Source organism: Microtus pennsylvanicus, chromosome X (assembly GCF_037038515.1).
Source record: "Microtus pennsylvanicus isolate mMicPen1 chromosome X, mMicPen1.hap1, whole genome shotgun sequence".
Taxonomy (NCBI): Eukaryota; Metazoa; Chordata; class Mammalia; order Rodentia; family Cricetidae; genus Microtus; species Microtus pennsylvanicus.
Window position 1 is genome coordinate 89,634,374 of NC_134601.1, and position 22,103 is coordinate 89,656,476.

Here is a 22,103-nt window from a genome sequence, read left to right on the forward strand (position 1 = left end):
AGAAGAGCACCTTGAGGTTTATGTAGCTATCGCTATAAAATATTTGATTTGGGGTTAAATGACAAAGTATGATTATTGTGTATCAGTGGAGTCATAGGTGACATGGGTATGGTATCTTTCCTCTTGCTTTCTCAGTCTCAATTTCTTCAATGTTTAAGGTGAGACCTTTTCTATGACAACCATTTATCTACAGTGTGGCGTTGAGTACTGTCTGAGGTAACGAGTCTGGCCCAATGAACCATTCAATAAATATAATATCCCTCATCCCACATGCTCATTTTCCTTTTTCTTACCAGGCAAGGCTTTGGCCCACTTGACCACATGCACAAGCTGTCTCTCGCCCAGCTCGTTGAGGCTAGTTAACAAGGCAGCAAAAGAATCAGGCTTGTTGTTGTCGTGTCCAGCACACACCACTCCTGGTTCAATAGCTTCCAGGACATTAAGAAAGATAGGCTGACATTCATAGCCTTCAACATGTGATACTGTCAACTTCTGGCATGGGTCCTCAGTGGGGCTACCAGCATTGGAGTTTTCTCCTTCCTCCTGTAGTTTTAGATTTCCAAGTTTTTTCAGCTTACGAGCTATTGAGGAGTAAAAGAAATTTGAATTCATTATTAGTGACCAAAAATACACACTATAGTTACCCTGTTAGGAAAAGTGATTGAGCACAAACAAAATCTTTCTTTCTGGTCGTAGAGTCTAAGTTTCTTACAGACAAGTGATTATTCAAAAATGGTTGAATGAATGAGCTGTCCTCCATCCCTGCTGAGCCCCAAAGTATCATACATTGTTTTCTCCCAAGTATAGCCTTCAATTATCTCTGCCAGAGCGCAGATGTCAGTATTTATACCTGGGACATTCAGTTGATTCATTTATAAAAAATCACCTGTGGCTGATTTCTTTATTTATCTATTCTCCACAGTTCATTGACAAATAATAGTTTTTAGGTAACATAAAGAGCATAGGCCCTGATCCAGTCTTGTAGAAAAGAAATAAACACCCACAAACAAGTTTAGAAAGCGCCAGAATAGTAAAAACTCCAACAGAGGCAGCGTGAAGAGGGAAAAAAAGTCTTTTTGCATGGTGAGGTTAGGAAATACTTTACTTCAAAGGTGGCATTTCACCTGGAGCTTAAATACTGATAGGAATTTTACCAGGCAGAAATGAGTAGAAAGGGCATAAAGAAAGGAGAGAAACTGAGAATCAGTGTGCCTATAGTTTATATTGCATATATAAAAAAAACAGGCTATCTACAGTGCTATAAAGAAGCTGTGGCCTGTTTTTAGTGGATGATGTGTATTATATTAAAGAAGTATAGGGTTTGTCCTACAGGGAATAAGCAAATAATGCATGCTGTAACCAAAACAACAATATAAATGTGTCTATATTTGACATTAAGAAGTTCTGGCTTACAGATTATAGGCAAATTCTGAACGTTGTAAACAAGAGTTATACAAATGTATCTATGTTAGAAAAAGTGACCAAAAGACCTGTTGAACGAAGATCTGGATTTAACGTGGGTTCTAAATGGGTAACAAAAAGTATACCAGTTTGGAAACCAGGTCCTTTTCCTCTGTTGATTCATCACTGAGAATTGAACATAGTTCATGCTTAATATATACTCATCAATTCCCCAATATTCTAAGTCCTCTTTTTTACTTTGAGAATAGCATTTAACAAAGCTAATCAGGCTTGCTTTGAATTTACTCTGTAAGCTGGGCAGGCCTTGGATGTGATTCTTCCAGCTCAGCTTCCCAGGAGCTGGAAGTTCAGGTCGTTGCTACCAGGTTTAGTTCACACACATATATATTGGGACTTAGGGTTCTCTGAGGACAAAAAGATTGCCACACATTCATGGCATTGTAGAAATTCAGAGACTAGATTTACAGCAGTTGAGAATTCACATATCAGGTGAGAATGACATTTAGAAACAGTTTGATAATCCTCTGTATCTTCAGACTACCAAATCACCCCACCTTGGGAACTATGAGTAGGATTTTTGTTTCCCACCACACACTATAAAGTGGCTCAGATGTTTTCTGAATGATAGTCATAGTTGATCATGTACCATAACACATACTGATTTTCTTCTTTAGCGGGGCATAAAATAGAGGGCAAAATGTTAGAGCCTGTAATAGTATTAAATAAATAATGTAATGTCCATGACTCTATTATCCATCTATAAAAAAAGGAAATCATACTAGCAGGCAGCTGTTAGAATGCAAAATAGAACATTCTTTAAAACAACCACAGTAATTCCAAATTCAGTTTAAGAACCATTTTCCTGACACATCCACACACATATGCACATATATGTGAACATTTTTGCATACAATGCCTGCACGCGCATGTGCGTGCACACATACACACACACAAACACACAAACACACAGACACACTTACTTTAAATGTCCTCTAGCAATCCAATGGTTATTTTTTTTCTATTTTCCCTAGCACTTATATTGATAAGTATAAATAATTGAAAAGGTCATAACTCTGAGATCTATCACAAGCAGATGCACTGGGAGTAGACCATAAACTGCATTTTTATCTAATACTTTAAAAATAACAAACAAACAAATAAAGACAAAACAAAGCGAAGCTGATATTCAATACAGTGCGTAAATGTGGTAAAACCTACTATATATCTGCTTCTGGCACCAGAGAAATGACATATCTAGAACAGACTTTAAGCACTAATTAAAAAGGTAAGGCCTTTACTACAAACTTTATCATACTCTTGCTCAGTAAATCAAAGTAATAATAGCTTGCATATTTGTATCAGCACTTAGGCCAGAGAGGAGAAAATTGTGACTATAAGAGAAGCGTTGAGAAGAAAAGGGGGACAAATAAGGATGCCTGAGACTCCAACCTTGACTGCAAGATGACCTGGTCCAAGAATCGTTTCTATAGGATTTGGGCACAGCCAGTAATAAGGAGAGACGTACTTCCATTACGAACTTCTACCTCCCACATAAAGCTGGGGGTTTTGTATGAACCTAGCTAAATCTACTCCCAGAGCAAAAGGCCTGACCTTCACAATGTTTTGTCATTTGGTGAATCCATTTCTTACACTGAGTCTTTTTCTTGTACATTGCATTACAAACTGAGGATGCCTCCAGAATGCCCCGGTACAGTTCCCAGATAGACCCCCACCCTTCTTGCTGGTATTTTCTAGTCATGGACTTAGAGAAAAATAACTTCAATGATTTGAACCTGCTTTATCTAGAAAACTCACATTCTCTATACTTTATCATGTCGCTTCTCCAAAGAGTGTGGATCCCTAAAATTTTATCTTCCTTGACTATAATTTTTACTCCGGACAATGGACTTTAGTTGCTAGTGCTGCAACTAAAAATGGAGAAACAGGAAGTTCTGAAAATACTCAGTTCCCTGCCTAAAGGGAAACATATCTTGGGTACTGCAGTGATTAAAAAAAAAATCATGGCTTGTCTTAAAGAAGAGTCCTTAGAAATCATCTTTCCAGTGTTCACAGATTCAGCTATATTCAGAATGGATTAAATATATTCAGAATGTATCCAGGAAATAATACAGTATACAGGCATGTATGTACAAGAACGGTTGCATTCTGCCTGGAATACTGGGACAAAATGTCTTTCTAACTTCCTATCCCTGGAAGACATTCATGTATCATGTTAAAATCTTTCATGATATACATGTATTCTAAGCTATCTCTTTGAGAATTCTTGTATTGGTCCAAAGTTTCAAGTCAAAGTTGGGGATGTTGAATCTAATGAGGGTGAAGCAATCTAGTGGCAGTGGTATTGGAACCACGGATCTTATTCTTAATTTAAAATCCCTTAAGGCTCATTGCTTCTCTTTCATTAGATTATTCCTGCTCTATTTCAGTATGCACCTCTCTGAGATCTAGGCTTACACTATTTTATATAGTACCCACTAGTTCTGTGTGACTATTTAAAATAATGAAGATAAATCAAATAAAAATGTAATGCTTTATTCTCACTGGACATATTGCTACTGTTTAAAAACCACATGTAGTCAGTGACTGCTAAACAGAACAGCACAGACACAGAACGTTTCTATTATCTCAGAGATTCCTGTTGACTAGTGCAATGAATATGGCCCGCTCTCTGGGGCAGGCATACTATGCTATTTGCCATATTATACTAAAGGTATTGATAAAGAAGGAAAGAATCCAAAATGAATGACACATAGAAGAATCCACTGGCTTTTATTCAGAAGGTACAGGGACAAAGAGAGTAGTTGGTGGTGTTACTATCAGTGAGATTTAGTCTGTTATCATTATTCTGTACCGTGACTCAAATCACCGAGGTGATGGCTTGTGGACCTAAACAGATTAATTTAAGCCAGATCAATATGCATAGAGACTGTGAGGAAGATCCATCAAATGAAATTATTCCCGTTTCTTTGAACTGTGCCCATCAGAACTTGGCTGGCACTTTCCTATTGTCATCCAGACCTATACAGCATCTGCTTGAAGAAGAGAGTCCACATTCCCATTTTCCTCGAGGACCCTGGTAACGTGCTGTTCGTGTGACCATAGTGGCTTAAGCTGCATCAGGTGTTCTGAGCTAGCTGCATGAAGAGGGTTGCTGGACTAAGCATAATTGAAATAGGATGCCATTCATTCTGTGGGGGGGGGGGGTCCTCTGCAGCAGAGGCCAGCATGTTGCTAGACGACTTCGAATCCTAGACAACAAAGCTTGCTAGTCTCAGCTGTTACACAATGCCCAAGGCCTTATTTTCTTCCATGAAGGCCGCTCCCATGCTCCTCCTATCCCCCCCACCCGCACCTGAGCCCCAGAGTCAATGATAACTGTTTCTATAACATACACGCAAACTAACTGCTATGTCAAAGCAGACGTCTACTTAAACTGACGGGAAAACAGAGAAAGGGAGCAGCGAAAGTGGATAGTTCTAATGATACATGAACTGCTTTATGTCTCATCACTGTTTTTAGACTTAGGTTAAAGTAGTAGCAAGAAAGGATCCTCACAAGGTCTGGCCTTGCTCCTCCCACCTACTGTTCAGAAGCCTGGCAAGCCTGGATCCTGGACAGTGGAAATTTGTGGAAACTCCCTCGACAGCATCTAGAGAAAGCATTGTCAAAATAAGTTTCATGGTGTGCTCCTAAGGAGACCTACATGAGCTTAATCTGTAACTTGTCTAGCCTCAGTGACCTTTTGGGATTTTTCTGGATTAATTCTTTGTTTTCTAGGGCTATATACCTTCTGACACTCAGGCAGTGGAGAGGTGTAGGTGATGTTTGTAAAGTCTTTGAAACTTTGAATTACTGTGCCCAACGTCAAGGATGCCTCTCTTCCCTATACTTAATTCTGGAATTTGGAATATCGAAGAATTATCTTCTCTGAGAGCCTAATTTCTAGGAGGGCCTCCAAGATTTTGAGTTCCGCAAATATTTGCATCTTTGTTCAGTTATGCAGTCAAGTAGAACTGTAGCTGCTGTTGAAAGAACTGAGCAAAGTCTCTGTTCAGTTGAATGGTATGGGCTTAGTTGCATCCGGCAAGGTTTTTAAAATACTGACATCTTTCCATTAAGACCATCACCATTTGAATGACTCAACAAAAAGAAGTTTCTCTGTAACTGGCTGTGAAAGTGAGGTGCCCCCTTCCAAAGAAACATAAGTCTCCCTCTCACAGCAGCCATTGAGTACCCAGAGCTCCTCAGCTAGGGTTAGGGTCTCAGTGCCCTTTCATCTGCCATGCTCTAAGTTTTAAGTGGACTTTTCCTATGCAGGTCTTATATTGTAACCACAACTTTTGTGCATGCATGTAGGCAATAGGCATTTCATGTCCAGAAGACAGTATTCACAGCACCCTTCCCTAGCCTCCAGCTCTTTGATTTTTCTGACCCTTCTTCTAAGATATTTCCTGAGCCTCCGAAGGGTGAAAGGTAGTGGGTGGGAGTAAAGAAATGCTATTCTGAATTAACAGAATTCTTCATATGAATTTCAGTCTACAGAGGGTTGGGTTTTCAGCTCTAGTATAAATCATATCAGTCATCTTTCCATCTACTAGAATTGGAGTCAGTGTATCTTACTTACACTACTTTAGGGTTAGAAGGTCAGAGGAATCCTAGAGTATGAACCAAGGCAGATATCCCCACCTCCAGGGAATCTTTTCTTCATTTTTATAGAATATATATATATATATATATATATATATATATATATATATATATATATATATATATATATATATATGAGGCTAGAGCAAATGGGCCAAACAGTAATTTAATTAATACAATTTCTGTGTGGTTATTTCAAAGCTAAGCTAGCCGGGCTGCCAGGAGCAACAAGTGGGCCCTCACCTTGGAACAATTTTAAAAGGAGTAAAAAAAATAAGCCAAATAAAAAGGAAAAATTTACAGAGAGTCTGGATTATGTATATTGTGTTATCTTTAAATTTTTTGACTGTGAAGGTGCTAAATAGGGAGAGACCTTTCATTGCATGGGCTGCTAAGATAAACCAGCATATATGTTCTAAAGATATCTGGATTCCAAAATTTGAGTCTAAGGATATGGTGCTTTGGAAGAGGGAGAGAAGAGGTGGAAATATTGTGAATACAGCACACATATTTGAAATTCTCAGGAATAAAATAGTTTTTGAAAATAAGGGCTCTGGATTCAGACTGTCTCATTAGTAATCATGAGTCTATTCCTGTGAGACTCAGGAAAAGATTCAGTCTCTCTGTACTTCAGTTAACTCATATATAAACTGTAGATAGTATTAGTAACTGAATCATAACATTGTTTGAAGGAATATAGACACCATGGTGGCATCTGCTGGTAGAAGAGATTCTATACCTGAATTCTATGTCTGAAAAGATGCACTTATGATGAAATATGCCCTGAGCTCCAGGAGGAAGAAGAAAAAAATGACACTAAAATTTTAAAATGTTATTATAATGGGCTTATTATTTGCTTGGTGGTAATGTTGAATTTTATGGTATGTGTGGTCACAAACAAATCTTTTATTTTCTCCTATACTTTAGTTCGTGAATCTATGTAGTGAAAATCCAATTTGATTATTCTATACTACTGCTTTTAGGAGGAAATGCAGTAAGCTTAGTGAGGCCTTTCTGAACCCCGTGAAAATATATGCCAATGAACAGAGGCTATGACTTTTTCTCAAGAATGGATCTCTGGCAAGAACCACTTTGAAAAGCTGCTTACAGTGGCAAATTGTGAGGAGTATCAGTTTTCATTTGGGGTGAAAGATTGAAGGGCAGACTGACAGCATTCAGAATCATTATACAAGAGCAAGCTCTAACTCACTGGGTTGTGATTTTACGAAAGAGCACGTATGTGCATTGTTCAGCACAGAGTAAATTAGGTAGGCCAATATATGATGGCCTTTACTCTTACTGAACTCTACATTACTGTGTTCATGACGCTCTTTATCCTAAATAGATAAATGTTCTGGAAAGAAATTCTTTCTGAGATGTATAGTTTCCACTTTGACTAAAATCTTATAGGAAAGAGAATGATAGTTCAAAGGATCACAAGCTATCAGTCTGGTACACCACTAGAGTCCTTGGGCGCCTATGAATTTCTTCAAGGAAAGACGAAGTGAACTTTAGTATGCAGCCTCACCTGCCTTCAAATTAGTCTAGACCTACAAATGAGTTTCTATGTCAGATTTTATTTGAAGAAAATATTCCGTTTTCAAAAAAAAGGGGGGATTTGGGGAACTCATATGTTGTCTATTTTTTTCTTCACCTTACTTTATAGATAGAGAGACTAAAGGGCAAAAGTAAGTCATGCCAAAACACATAGTTATGGTAGAACAAAAGACCGAACCAGATGTCTTAGCTTACACGGTGGTGTGCTTTCCTTCCTGCCAGCTTGACCAGCATGTTCTTAGTAAGAGGGGTCAGAAGCAGGGACTGGAATTGGATTGGGGAAAATTAGGACAGGAACAACAGGTAAAGAACAAAACCAGTCCTTGGCAAGCCTGAAGCAAGAGTTTAGCAGGGAAATGTGACCAAGTGGGATTAATAAATGTATGACAAATACCCTCTCAGGCAAGAAGGCTCCTTGGTCTCCACCCCTGCCTGCTGACTAACATTCTCCTCCCAGTCTCAATTCTTGGTCAGAGGAATAGTCAGGAGAAAGAATATCAAATTTTATCTTTCAAGGTTTATGTTAGACTATTTAGTCTAATGGTTTTTAGTTTGTGGAGGAGTAAACATAATTAATAATAGAATGATATGCAATGCTGCACATCCTTGCCAAAGCACAGAAACTATTTCCAAGTCTCCCTTCTCTGACTACTGAGCCAGAAGAAAGGGGTTCACTGTCCAAATGCCATCCTGAGTGAGGAGCACAGGGTCATTACCTCAAACCTGCTCATGAGAAATTGTAGAGCCTGGAAATGCTTTTGCATATCAGGATTTTCCACTGGAAAAAGTAAGTACATGAATTTAGAGCATACATGCTTTTACAATTACATTTAAACTGACGTTAAAAACAAATGCGAAACAGTCCATGCTGAACAGGTCAGTACGACCTGGGAAGCAAACGAGAGTTTTCTTTCTTTCTTTCTTTCTTTCTTTCTTTCTTTCTTTCTTTCTTTCTTTCTTTCTTTCTTTCTTTCTTTTAAGAAAGAAAAGAGAGAAAAGGAAGAAAAAAGGCTGAGTGTTAACAGGATTAATTATGTCAGTCTGGTGTAAAGAAAAAAATTACCTTGGGTGTATTCATGGTTTTATTAAAGAAAAATTTTACTAGCAGAAATAGTATTCATGCAAATAGAGAGTGGTTAAAAACTAAACCACATTAGCCTTTCAATCCACATTACAGAAGTTGTTGTTGGCCAGGTGAGAATTTTGCCCAGAGGAGGAGGAGGAAATGCCCCCTGCCAAAAGCCCTTCCATGGCTTTGTCTCCCACCGAATATGGTTAAGTAAAGGTAAAGAGAAAGGCTGTAGGCATACATGCAAGAGTGCCGTGGTATGTGTGTGTGCGTATGTGTGTTTATGTGGTGTGTGTGTATGTGTGTGTGTGTGTGTGTGTAGGTGGTGACTTGAAAAGATACAGAGCAGGAAAGGCAAGTCCCAAACAAGGCAAAAAGAACATTTTTACTTTCATTTTTGTCTTTCCAGGTCTCGTATATCGTGTCCGCAATAGGCAGGAAACTGTTTTCAATATGGAGGATGTGGGAAGACAGAACGAAATCTTGAAATGCTAACTGTCTCATCTATTACATCAGTGGACTATTTGAAGTGTCTGAGGAAGTCTCACACAAGGTATGATTAGAGGCAAGAGTTTCCTGTGAGGGAGCAGTGGGGAGTGGAGGAAGTACTCAGGTGAGAAGACCAGGGTAGACTCACTTCCTCTATTAGCTTAGCAGGAAACAAAGAAAGCAGATATTGTTGGTCAGATTTTGCCTTCTTCTGCCTTACGAAAGGTTCAAGTTGTGTGGGCTACTGGAAACAGAGTCACCGTGACTTTGGAGAAAAAGTACTATCTGACTCTAGTTTGTTTTTTCCTACCATATTTTAAGAGGGGCTGGCTGTCATCTCTTCCGGGAGAAGCAAGCATTTGGTTCTTTCTTGTGTGTGGATCAGCAACTTCCTTCAACTCTTTTGAACAGCCTGAAGTTGAAAGCTGAGTCTTGGGCAGAAATCCAGAAAAGTCCTTTTTTTCTCTGTATGGTCATTTTGAGATATATGTAATTCCCAAACTGGAATTTTCTAATATGAAAGAGTGGTTTTGTGATTCTGAGATATCATCTTATAACCAGTCAGAATGGCTAAGATTAAAAACACCAATGATAGCTTATGCTGGAGAGGATGCAGAGTAAGGAGAACACTCCTCCATTACTGATAGGAGTGCAAACTTGTACAGCCACTTTGGAAATCAGTATGGCAGTTGTTCAGAAAATTGGGAATCAATCTACCTCAAGACCCAACAATACCACTCGGGCCTATACTGAAAGGATGCACACTCATAGTACAAGGACATTAGTTCAACTGCATTCATAGCAGCATTATTTGTAATAGTCAGAACCTGAAAACAACCTAGATGTCCCTCATCTGAAGAATGGATAAAGAAAATGTGCTACATTTACAAAATGGAGTACTACTCAGCAGTAAAAAACAATGACATCTTGATACTGGCATGCAAATGAATGGAACTAGAAAAAACCATCCTGAATGAGGTAACTAAGACCCAGAAAGACAAACATGGTACGTACTCACTCATAAGTGGATATTAGATGTAAAGCAAAGGATAACCAGCCTACAGTCTACAACCCCAGAGAAGCTAGGTAACAAGGAGAACCCTAAGATACATGGATCCTCATGGAAAGGGGAAATAGACAAGGTCTCCTGAAAAAATTGGGAGCATGGGGGAAGGGAGGGAGAAGGGAAGACAGAAAGGAAGGGAGAAGAGAGAAGTGAAACAGGGAGGGGACATGAGGGAATGGGATGACAGAGATGGGGGAAGGGAGGGAGGGAGGAGAGAGAGAGAGAGAGAGAGAGAGAGAGAGAGAGAGAGAGAGAGAGAGAGAGAGAGAGCAAGGAAAGAGACATCTTGATTGAAGAGCCATTATGGGGCTAGAAAGAAACCTGGCACCAGGGAACTTCCCAGGAATCTATAAGAATGATCCCAGTTAAGATCCTACATAATACCTGGCTTTCCCCTGTAATCAGATTGATGACTACCTTAATTGTCATCATAGAATCTTCATCCAGCCACTGATGGAGGCAGATTCAGAGATTCACAGCTAGCACATGGCTGAGCTCCCAGAGTCCATTTGAAGAGAGGAAGGAGCAATAAGAGTAAAAGGGTCAAGACCATGATGGGGATACTCATAGAAACAGCTGACCTGAGCTAGTGGGAGCTCACTGACTCTGGACTGACAGCAGGGGAACCTACATAGGCCCAAACTAGACCCTCTGAATGTGGGTGACAGTTGTGTGGCTGGAGCAGTTTGTGGGGCCACTGACAGTGGGAACAGGGTTAATCCCTAGTGCTTGACCTGGCTTTTTGGAGCCCATTCTTTTTGGAGCGATATCTTGCTCAGCCTAAATATAGGGGGAGGGCCTTGGCCCTGCCTCTAAGTGATATGCCAGACTTTGTTGACTCCACATGGGAAGCTTTAACTTCTCTGAGGAGTAGATGGGGGATGAGGTGGGGAAAAGTGAAGGCAGTGGAAGGAGGGGAGGGAGAAAGAACTGGGATTGGTATGTAAAATGAGACTAGATTGTTTTAAAAATAAATAACAAAGAGGTCTTAAAAAGAAGAGGAAAAAAAGAGTGGTTTTGTTGAAAGTAGTAGCTTAAGGATGGGTTTGTACCAAATAAGCTCAATAATCAGGTGTGTGAGTCAGGTCTGTCCTAGGAGGCATGGTGAAAAAGTGGAGAGAGGGGAGCTTGCCATTTTGGAAAAGGGTTTTCATAAGATGAAGAAAGGGACCATTGTTATGCGGGGATTTTTTTCCTTTCTGGATAGTGACAAATGTGTTAACAGCTTCAATATAAGTGTGTGTTTGTGAACCTCTCCATCCACTATAGACAAGAACTAAATTTTCAGAGTAGAGAATATGAAGGGTCACAGAATAGGCAGGTACAATTTAATGTTTCCATTACAAATACTCAAAGACCAACACTTCTTTATTGATGGTATTCTGGGTTTGTTCGCATCAGTCAAACTGTCTCATAAAAATCCCGGTATCTTTACTCAGCTGGAAATGAAATCATTTAAAAATGAGTATCTCTGTGCCTAAGGGCTCAATAATCAAAGCTTTCATGCCTTATTGCCTGTTCCAGAAGAAAGATTCCTCAATTTCTTTTGGTTTCCAAGTAGCCAATATGGCACTTCGGTGTGTTGGCTTGGGTTCGTTATCGTTCCTCTTGGTTAAGTTCCACATTTCTTCTTGTTTCAAATGCCAGTCCAAATTTTCTGATGCTGATTAGTGCTCACATAATTTTAGCTGCAGACTGTTAGGAGGTTGAAATATCCCTTATCAACTTAGTCCCACTCCAGCCTCAGAAGACTTTATTCAATGGGATGGGAAGCCAGTAGGAAAAGAAGGAATTGGCATACTTAGGCTTGTATTTAGCACCAATTAGTTGGATTAAGTAATATGGAATCTGATGACAAAAGAGGGCATCCAGGGTAGTAATTATATTTCCAATTTGTAACTTAGACATAAGTTATCATGGAACTAGCAATAACTTCATCTGGATGTTTTATTGGTTTCTCAGTGAGCATATACTTCTTTTCACAGTTCTCCTTCTAAGCTACATGATCTCAAAAGGTGTTCAAATGTTTCTAAAAAGACAGCTTACTCAGATAAATTGTCTGAGTTCAGTACAATAGGAAAATAATCTAACTTGTATGGTCTTAAGGAACACATCTCACAATTTATAGTGCCAAATTGAGTGATTTCAAACAAGCAGTTACATTATTTAAAAAGTAAACTTTTTCTTGGATTGCTACAATTGGGAGATACTTGGCTATGTGTGCATAGTCTGTTGTGTGTTGTCTGTTTTGGTTTCTGTCTGATGCATTAGAAAATACTATCTAGAACATTGTCTGTCTGATGCATTAGAAAATACTATCTAGAACATTGTCTGATGCATTAGAAAACACTATCTAGAACGTTGTCTGCCCACACACTGAGACAATGGGGATGTTCTATCGGGAACTCACCAAGGCCAGCTGGCTGGGTCTGAAAAAGCATGGGATAAATCTGGACTAGCTGAACATAGAGGACAATGAGGAATACTGAGAACTCAAGAACAATCGCAGTGGGTTTTTGATCCTACTGCACGTACTGGCTTTGGGGGAGCCTAGGCAGTTTGGATGCTCACCTTAGGAGACCTGGATAGAGGTGGGCGGTCCTTGGGCTTCCCACAGGTCAGGGAACCCTGATTGCTCTTGGAGCAGATGAGGGAGGGTGACTTGATCGGGGGAGGGGGAGGGAAATGGGAGGCAGTTGCGGGGAGGTGGCAGAAATCCTTAATAAATAAATAAATTTTAAAAAAAGAAAATACTATCTAGAACATTGTCTGTCTGATGCATTAGAAAATACTATCTAGAACATTGTCTGTCTGATGCATTAGAAAACACTATCTAGAACATTGTCTGTCTGATGCATTAGAAAACACTATCTAGAACATTGTCTGTCTGATGCATTAGAAAACACTATCTAGAACATTGTCTGTCTGATGCATTAGAAAACACTATCTAGAACATTGTCTGTCTGATGCATTAGAAAACACTATCTAGAACATTGTCTGTCTGATGCATTAGAAAACACTATCTAGAACATTGTCTGTCTGATGCATTAGAAAACACTATCTAGAACATTGTCTGTCTGATGCATTAGAAAACACTATCTAGAACATTGTCTGTCTGATGCATTAGAAAATACTATCTAGAACATTGTCTGATGCATTAGAAAATACTATCTAGAACATTGTCTGATGCATTAGAAAATACTATCTAGAACATTGTCTGTCTGATGCATTAGAAAATACTATCTAGAACATTGTCTGTCTGATGCATTAGAAAATACTATCTAGAACATTGTCTGTCTGATACATTAGAAAATACTATCTAGAACATTGTCTGATGCATTAGAAAACACTATCTAGAACATTGTCTTTTGACAGTGGAAATGTGGCATTTTGGATCTCTCATAGCAAAAGTAAACCCCAATATTATATTTCTATGGCTAGCACACATTAAAAATTCAAAGATTTCAAGGAGAGATTTTACAAGCAAGATCCAAGTATTATATATGGAGTATCATCAAATTTGATGATTAGAAAAATATTACTTATCTCTAAATAGAGTTCACTAAAAGCAAGTATTTGGAAATGGAAGCTGGCTGGAAGGTAAGAGAGAAACTATATGCTCTCCCTACACATGAGTTCCCTTGGAATCCACAACTAGAAGATGCATACTTCCCTCTTTTCAAAGTGTGTGTGTGTGTGTGTGTGTGCACATGCATGTATGTAAGTGCTTCTGCATGTGTGTGTGTGTGTGTGTGTGTGTATCCAACTGGGAGACAGTATTGATAGCAACAGATAGAAGGCTTCAAGTGTTGACTAAAGAAAGGCTAAATCAGAAAGCAAAGGATCAAAGACCAAGAATTAAAAGTCATTTAACAGCAGAGAAAGAAGTCTGTAGTGGTACCTGGGAAACAAAGAAAGATCAGTCTTTACCTAAAAAGGAGAAGGTACAATGATAATTACTGTGTACCTATTACATGATCCTTTATTCACACATACAACAATTTTTATAAGAAATGGTAATCCTACCATATAGTTGGGAAATAATGAGGTTCAGAGAGATCTACAGATTTTCACACACTCACTAAAATAGTAAGTGGCAGAATTAGGAGTAGAAACAAATCTAAATCCATCATGCTATTTCTACTATAGCTACCACAGGGTTTTGATTTACAAGAAAGGACTAGTGCAATGGCTCACTGGTAGTTTTTGTCTAACATGTTAAGTCTTTAAGTTCCATACTGAGCACCACAAAAAAATCCCAGATTCTAAGTGCCAGCCATATGTTGTGCATGTTGATGCTCAAACACAAAGTGCAACATTTTTCATCTGTACATCCTTTTGTGATGCAGAGCTATTAAAACACCCAGGTATATGGGAATTGTGTGTGAAAACCACACTTCTTAGAACTGAGACTTCATGAATGCCTCTCTAGGCCGAGAACTTTTTAGACTCTAATCCAGAGAGTTGAAAGAGAACATAAAAATCCCCAGTACCTGAGTTTCACATTTTATTATTATTTCTTTGGTTATGTCTTGTGTATCCTTAGAAGATGTCCTACCACTGAGCTATATTTGTTCTATTTTGGTAATAGAGCATTGGTATGTTGTCCAGGCTGGCCTGGAACTCATGATTCTTTTGCACTAACTCCTTCAGTTCTCGAATTGTTAAGTGGTCTTTATAATACGTTATTGAATGTCAAACATGAAATCCAGAGTTTTATCACCATGTTGGTGTTCTGGGAAGTAGATCAGATAGTGTTCAACGAAACGGTTCAACATCACTTTGTGATGCTTAAAGTCATTCTGTTGTTTAAAATAATGTTTCTAGCATGCTCTTTTGGTTATGTGTCTACGGCTACCATCTGTTATGTACAATATAAGGCTTTTGCCTTCTTGTACTTTCCAAAAGACAAGTATGCTATAGAGCTTCTCTGGTGAACTTTAGTGGATTTGGTAGCCACTGGTACTGATGTATGCTGAAGATGGTCTGCTCTTGTTTCTTACTTAACTGATTTAAGTAATGACACATACATCTGGAAAATGAGTGACATTGAGTAGGTAAAAATTTTTGCTCACAGATAAAGTCTTTATTTATCCTCAAGTTGTGTTTTCCAGAGAGCAGAGTTTTGGTAGGATATTAAATGGTGTTATATGAAAGAGGGGACCTGAAATTTAATTTAGTTTGGGAATCCTGAGTTATAAAATTTCTCGGTTTATTTTATTACAGTATTTATAGTGCAAATCTTCCTAAGGATAGTAATATGCAGGTTTCTTCTCCTCATTTGAACTCAGAAATCAGCTCCTCTAAAACATCTACTAAAATAGTTTTCATTGAGCTCATAGTAGAAAACTGTGGTCAAGATCAAGGCAACTGGCATTTGATATACATGCGGGTTCTTCATACAAGCCAACTGCCTTGGTCTAGGTTAGTGTTCCTAGTGGTCCTAGGTTAGTGTTCCTACTGTGAATGGTCAGTATTTGTGGATTTGAATCCAAGTGGAGCTAAGTAGCCCCAAGAATAAAGCATGGGTACTTAGCAAAATTAGATGCTAGACATTTGTTTCTCTCTGCATGCATTGATACTCTTCATTTTGTAAAAGTGTAACCTCCCAATATAACAGTTAAGCTGCAAAACAGTCTCTTAAAACAAATGCACCATAAACAATATGACATGTGGTCATGTCTGTTTGGCAACCATAAATCTTCAACTGCCTGAAATCCGGTTCAGTTTCAGTGTGGTCACAGTTTGCCTCCTTATTTTCCTATCTTTGGCCATATTAAATTACTTGCTGTTCTTTAAAGCCTCATCATCGTTTTTATGTCTCTGTGCCTTTATTCAAGTTATGATCATTGCCTCAAGCGCCTTTTCCCTTGCATTTCACTAAACTTCTCCCCAATAATTTTCTCTTTACACCTTAAGACTAAAGTATAATTGTAATCACTGTCTCCCTTATTTGATATATTTTTTTAAATATTATTTATGTTGTATGTGTATACATGTGTACATTCATGTGCATGTGGGTATGAATGTGTCACAGGTCAAAGGACAATCTGAGAAAATTGGTTACCTCCTTGTACAATATAGGTTCCAGAGATCAAATATGGGATATAGGGTTGGCAGCAATTGCCATCACACGATGAAACACCTCCATATCCCTATATAATTTTTAAAACATACATTTAAGGGGCTTGAGAAATGGCTCAGTGGTTAAAAGTACTGGTTGCTATTCCAGAGGACCTGGGTTCATTTCCCAGCACCCACATGGCAGCTCACAATTGTCTCTAGCTCTAGTTTCAGGGGATCTGACACCTTCATACTAACACACATAAAACAGAGTCAAATAAAGTATAAAAACAAGGATATGTTTAAATCTCTATTACTAGGCTTGCCATTGCCAGATGCCTCTTATAGAGTTTGGCATATATTTAGCATATAATAGGAACTTATTAAATGTATTTGTAGATGAGTAAGTGCATGGAGAGATGAAGTCACATCAGTGAATTGAAAAATACACAAAGACCCATGTCATAATTTGTATTTCAGCATTGCAATCATTTTCTCACATCTAGGATATCTGATATGGAAGGAGCAATGTTGCACTTCTCTTGGAGGTAGTGAATGATGAGGTAGTTGGCATAAGGACTACCTTGAACATTGGAAACTACTGTTTATTGTGGCATCAGACTATTGTCAGGGTTCTCTGAACTATTTTCTTAACTACAGATCTCATGGACATTGTTGAAATTTGCATATGTGTTAAGATTTTGTCTTTATAGGCAATATTCAATCTCCTAGGAGTAAAGAAACTTCTCATTTAAACTTTTTGCTTGCTTGTTTATTGAGAATGCTCACACTATATAGTCCTAGCTGACCTGCAGCTTACTATGTAGCAAACCAGCCTTAAAGTCATGATATTCCTTTCTCAGCCTCAAGAACACTGGGATAACAGGCTTAAATAACCTTTCAAATAAATGTACACTTTTTCAAATCTCACATGCTCTGAGTCCACATTGTCCTTCCTTTCATGTGGGTGGTAGCTGCTACCTCAAATCTCTGTACAGCCTACAAAATAAAATGGTTCATGGCAAGGGATATTTAGGTTCATGATATTTACTCCATACTAAGAACTTATGAGTCTTAGGAAAAAAAGAAATAATAGTTGTCCAGGGCAATAAGAGGAAAGATGGAACATGAGCAAAGAAAAAGGCCAGGAAAGAAGATGGCGGGAAGGTTGGTTGTCTCTTTCCATTTTGGAAAATGGAAGTGTTTCTTGGGAATTACAAAATAAAGTGAGAGGTGCCTGTGCATTTATCTGAATTATGTACTATATAAAAGTCAGCATCAATTCACTGAAGGCAAGGTCCTTATCCAGGCTGTTAAGTGTTTTCTTAAAAAACAAATGGGCACAGCATGTAAATTCTTTAAGCAATTCTTGATATACAGTTTTCAAAAGCAGCCAGATATTAATCAAGAACAAAGAAAGACATATATTTTTCCATGGATGGACATTTAAGAGCCTGAAGGGTTATCCTGAGAACTCATCACCTGTGGGATTAACAAATACCAATGAGTTTCTAAGAAAATAAGCAAGGGGATAGGAAGGTAGGCATGGAAACTCAAAGAAAAGGCTATATGTACTAACTGTTTCTTAATTTAACAGAAAATGGAAGATCATCAGCAAATGGAACACTATAGACACAGCCATGCTAGAGATCATAAGATGTTGAGACCAAACATATATCAGTTGTAGAGTGTCATATTCTCCAAGAATTCAAAACATCTACTTTATCCTCCACTCCTTCAACTATCTATTCATCGAATATGGTTTTGGCATATACCTTACATAGCTGTGAATAGGGGTAGCGAAAATTATTGTGCAAATCAATCTCTTGTATTAGTACTTCTATGAGCAGGTGACTGGCAATTAAGACATTAATAATCTTATGATCTTTTCTTCATGGCTTTTGACACCAAATCACAAAATTTTAACAGCAGAAGGATTCTTGGTAAATCTGATCATCCCAGTTTCATGATGGCAAAAAAATAGAGCCTCTGGGAGGTAGAAATTACTTGCCCAAGACTATATTCTGAACTGCTGCTTTATTATATGTTATATAATTGTAGTGTGAGTGATAAAGAAAAGGAATCAAAATTATCTAAATTCTTCTTAAAGGTGACAAAAAGTCTATGCTAAACCCAAATCTTATGAAAATGAGAGGATACCACCAATATATTCACAAAAGTCACTACGTGCTGATGCTTTCTTTTATCTTACCATTGTTTGAATAAAATGTGTTATATACTGATACTGTAAGTTAACAATAAACATTGGAAGAATTATGTTGAAAAGCAGAGGATGTGGTGATAACTCCAGCGACGTGCAAAGGTTTATATTTTAAGCCTAAGAGAATAAACACTTTGGTTTTCGCTGACTTGGTACTTTAATATCACCATAAACTTTTTAAAATTAAAATTACTGAAATCAGACTTTAAGCATTATGCTTGTAGCACCTTTCAGTGTGAGGTAATCAGAAGCATATTTTTGTGAGCTGCTGACTGTTGTTACATATCACATACTGCATGGCAAGCCAAGCTATTTATTAAGGAGAAAGTCATTGGAAAGTGCTAAGAACAGCTTGTGTCTACCTAATATGCTAGGAACCTCATTGTAATAATAAGTCCTCACATTTGTCTAGCACTTTCTCAAAGATGCTCTTATTCATCTTTTTATTTTCTTCTAACTGCAACTCTGAGGATGATATCTAGAAATTACAAATAACGAAAATGAAATTCACAGGGACATGGAGTAAAGAATAGATCTGGACTTTTAACCTAGGTCTGTCTGACTTCAGAGGTAATCAATAATCCTTCTATGAGTTGACTGGGCATCTATCTTCGGCATCTATCTCTGTGGTATAATACTTGCCTAAAATGCCCAAGGCTCTAGGTTCAATTCCCTGCATAGTAAAAGGAAAGAAAAACAAAACAAAACAAAATAAAAGAATCATTGTATTTTGTGGGCATCTATCTTCTAGTTTTCTTGAAGTTTGTTAGTTTGAACCTCTAGTGCCCAATGTGCTGTCTTGTTTGTATGGGAAGGAAACTGAGGTGAAAACTGTCCACAGCAATTCAGGATTGTATTCCCCATGTCTACTCTACCACATTTTCTAGTAAATCAATCAGATAGCTTTTTGTCTTACTCTTTCAGCAACTGAATTCACAAAGCTATATCAGTGCTACACTGTTCAATTAAAATCTTAGTCATATGTATATTTCTCTTTCAAAGAAGTTCACTGTGATAATGTCAGAAGAACTATTTTTTCTCTTAATGGAGGATATGGACTCTGATATGAAACTAATATCTTAACAAGGAGTATCTTATAATTAAATTTTACTTGTATCAAAATGAGCTTACAGTTACTTTCAAAAGATGGCAAGGAAGAGGATCCTCAATATAGAAGCCACTGTATATTATGCATAATTCACAGAATGTTAAATGATTGAGATACGAGTGTATCAGAACATTTGCTGAAGACTTGGAACATTCATGTAGGAAAACTTTTTCTTTCAATCCTTCCCTCTGGTGCCTCTCCTGGATTTCTTTCTACTTCATCCCCATGGTCTTGAGGCTTCTTTCCCACTGAATATCACAACTATAGGATATCCTTAGCAAGACAAGTAAAAACAAGGTTGGATTGTCAAATATCTGATTCTCATTTGATATAGTTGTCTAGAAAATAACTCAGAGGGCATCTACTCTGGTGCCTGAGAGTACTACAGTTACTTGAGATGCTCCTGCTGGAATTTTCACAGATCAAGCCTGAAACAATTTGCTTACAGTATTATGATCTGGTAAAAAGTACGAACTGGTCCGTGAGGAGGGGAGGATGTAGTTATCACAATGATATATAGGCAGAGAAGGCATTGAGTGCCTTATGGGAAGCCAGAGATAACAATTGTTGTAAATTAGCCCTGAGATGAGAGAAAAGTGGGCTGAATTCCAGTCATTTGGGTTTTTCCAATTGTTACTGAATAATTGAATAAAGATTATAGTTTTTGGTACTCAGAAATACATTTGTTTTTCTTTGAGTTCCATTTCTAAATCAAAGTAGACTAATGAGCTGCTTTTTCTCACGAAGGATGCATCTGTTTGGAAGCAGCAGGCAGCCGTGTGAATTCTGGCATGAGGCGGATGAAGATATGAAGAATTAGAAGAGGGGGGAAATATGTGTCATTCAAGCAGTATGAAGCCATTTCAGAAGGATGACAGAGCTCATGGTAGACACACGTTCATGGAACACAGAGACTTCAATAGAGGGTCACCCTTGGAAGGGTTATATCTTCTAAGAAGCTACTGTGCCATTGGAAAAATGCTTTTGGAAACAATCAATGGATTTGTAAAGAAAAGGAAATGATTAAAGGCCTGCTGATTTCTGGGAGACACAGGATAGGAAATTGGCTCTGTTTGGTGCCTTAGACACAGAGTCCAAAGAGAAGCAGCTTTACACTCCAGTTGGCTGTCTCTACAGAACATGCAGCAGTTAGGTGAGGGGTAGTCCCAGGTGTTCACAGCCTGCCTGTGCCCTACTCATCCTGCACCTGTGACAGTTTTGATTACTTGGTTCTCTCGTCCTTACCACTGAACAGCTTTGGGCCAGTATCAATAGACCACCCGAGGAACTGAATCCAAAAAACATACCCTCATTCATTTTCCGTTAGTTTCGGATCCTTACTTCATGCCTCCTGATCCTAAGCAAAACTCCAAAGATATGAATGTCATAGGTTAAAATAAAGAAGGCACCATGAGAAAGTCAGCCTGAGTCTTGTGCCTATATGGCACTCTCTGAAGCACTGCAGAGGAGAATTGCGTCTAGTGCAATAATTATAAGGGAGGGAGGCGAGCTGAAGGAGAAAAAGGAGAAAAACAAAGAACAAGGAGAAAAAAAGAAGAAAATATTCTTACCTCCCAGAGTCATCCCTGCTTCATAACATTTTCGGAGTCGACAAGATGGACAATTTTTCCTCCGAAATTTATCGATGGTACAATCATTTCTGCTGGCACACAGATATTTCTGCTTCCCTGGGAGAAAAATGCAATAGTAGACAGGTTATTGCGTCTCCAGAGCTTCTTTCCTTGAGTATCTCTAGGCAAAAGGATAGTAATATATACTACAAATTGAGAGACAATGGCCCTAAACAATTTGATCACTCAGAATCGAACCATTTAAAGGAGGTGATTTAAGCCGGTCGGTGGCGGCACACGCCTTTAATCCCAGCACTCGGGAGGCAGAGGCAGGCGGATCTCTGTGAGTTCGAGGCCAGCCTGGTCTACAAGAGCTAGTTCCAGGACAGGAACCAAAAAAGCTACGGAGAAACCCTGTCTCGAAAAATCAAAAAAAAAAAAAAGAAGGTGATTTAATGCTGTGCTATGTTGCTTGTTTTTCATAGATGTTTTAGTAGATATTAGCAATTCAGATCCCGCTAATACTTCCATTATTATGACTATTTACCAATTTTGAATACAAGATGTTTTAGCTTGACTAAAAGCCAAGAGTGCCCTTGAGAAAATGTCCAGTTGTGAAAATTAACACTCTTTTAGCTTGGCACAGAACAGATGTTGGCTTAGTCAATACATCCTCCTACTGACACCTGTAATCATGCACAGATTCATACTTTAGCTAATTAGATGCTTTAAAAAAGACAGTACATCATTTTGCTATGTGATACCTAGCTGTTTTTACATTGCCAGTGATGGCACTCTGAAGCCTGTAGGTTGAAAAAGCCAGAAATAAAACCCACAGTTTGTGTGATAAATTACAGCAAGCAAAAGAA

The 22,103-nt window shown here is 38.3% G+C and overlaps 1 protein-coding gene across 1 annotated transcript in view; it reads right to left on the minus strand.

The window, feature by feature from the left end:
* Positions 1–22,103, minus strand: part of Ar (androgen receptor) — a 176,128-nt gene that overhangs the window by 14,832 nt on the left and 139,193 nt on the right. The window contains exons 3-4 of the mRNA XM_075957399.1: positions 21,235–21,351; positions 294–581 (exon numbers count right to left, since the gene is read on the minus strand). Coding sequence (XP_075813514.1) covers positions 294–581; positions 21,235–21,351 — 405 coding nt within the window. The remainder of the gene's footprint in view (positions 1–293; positions 582–21,234; positions 21,352–22,103) is intronic.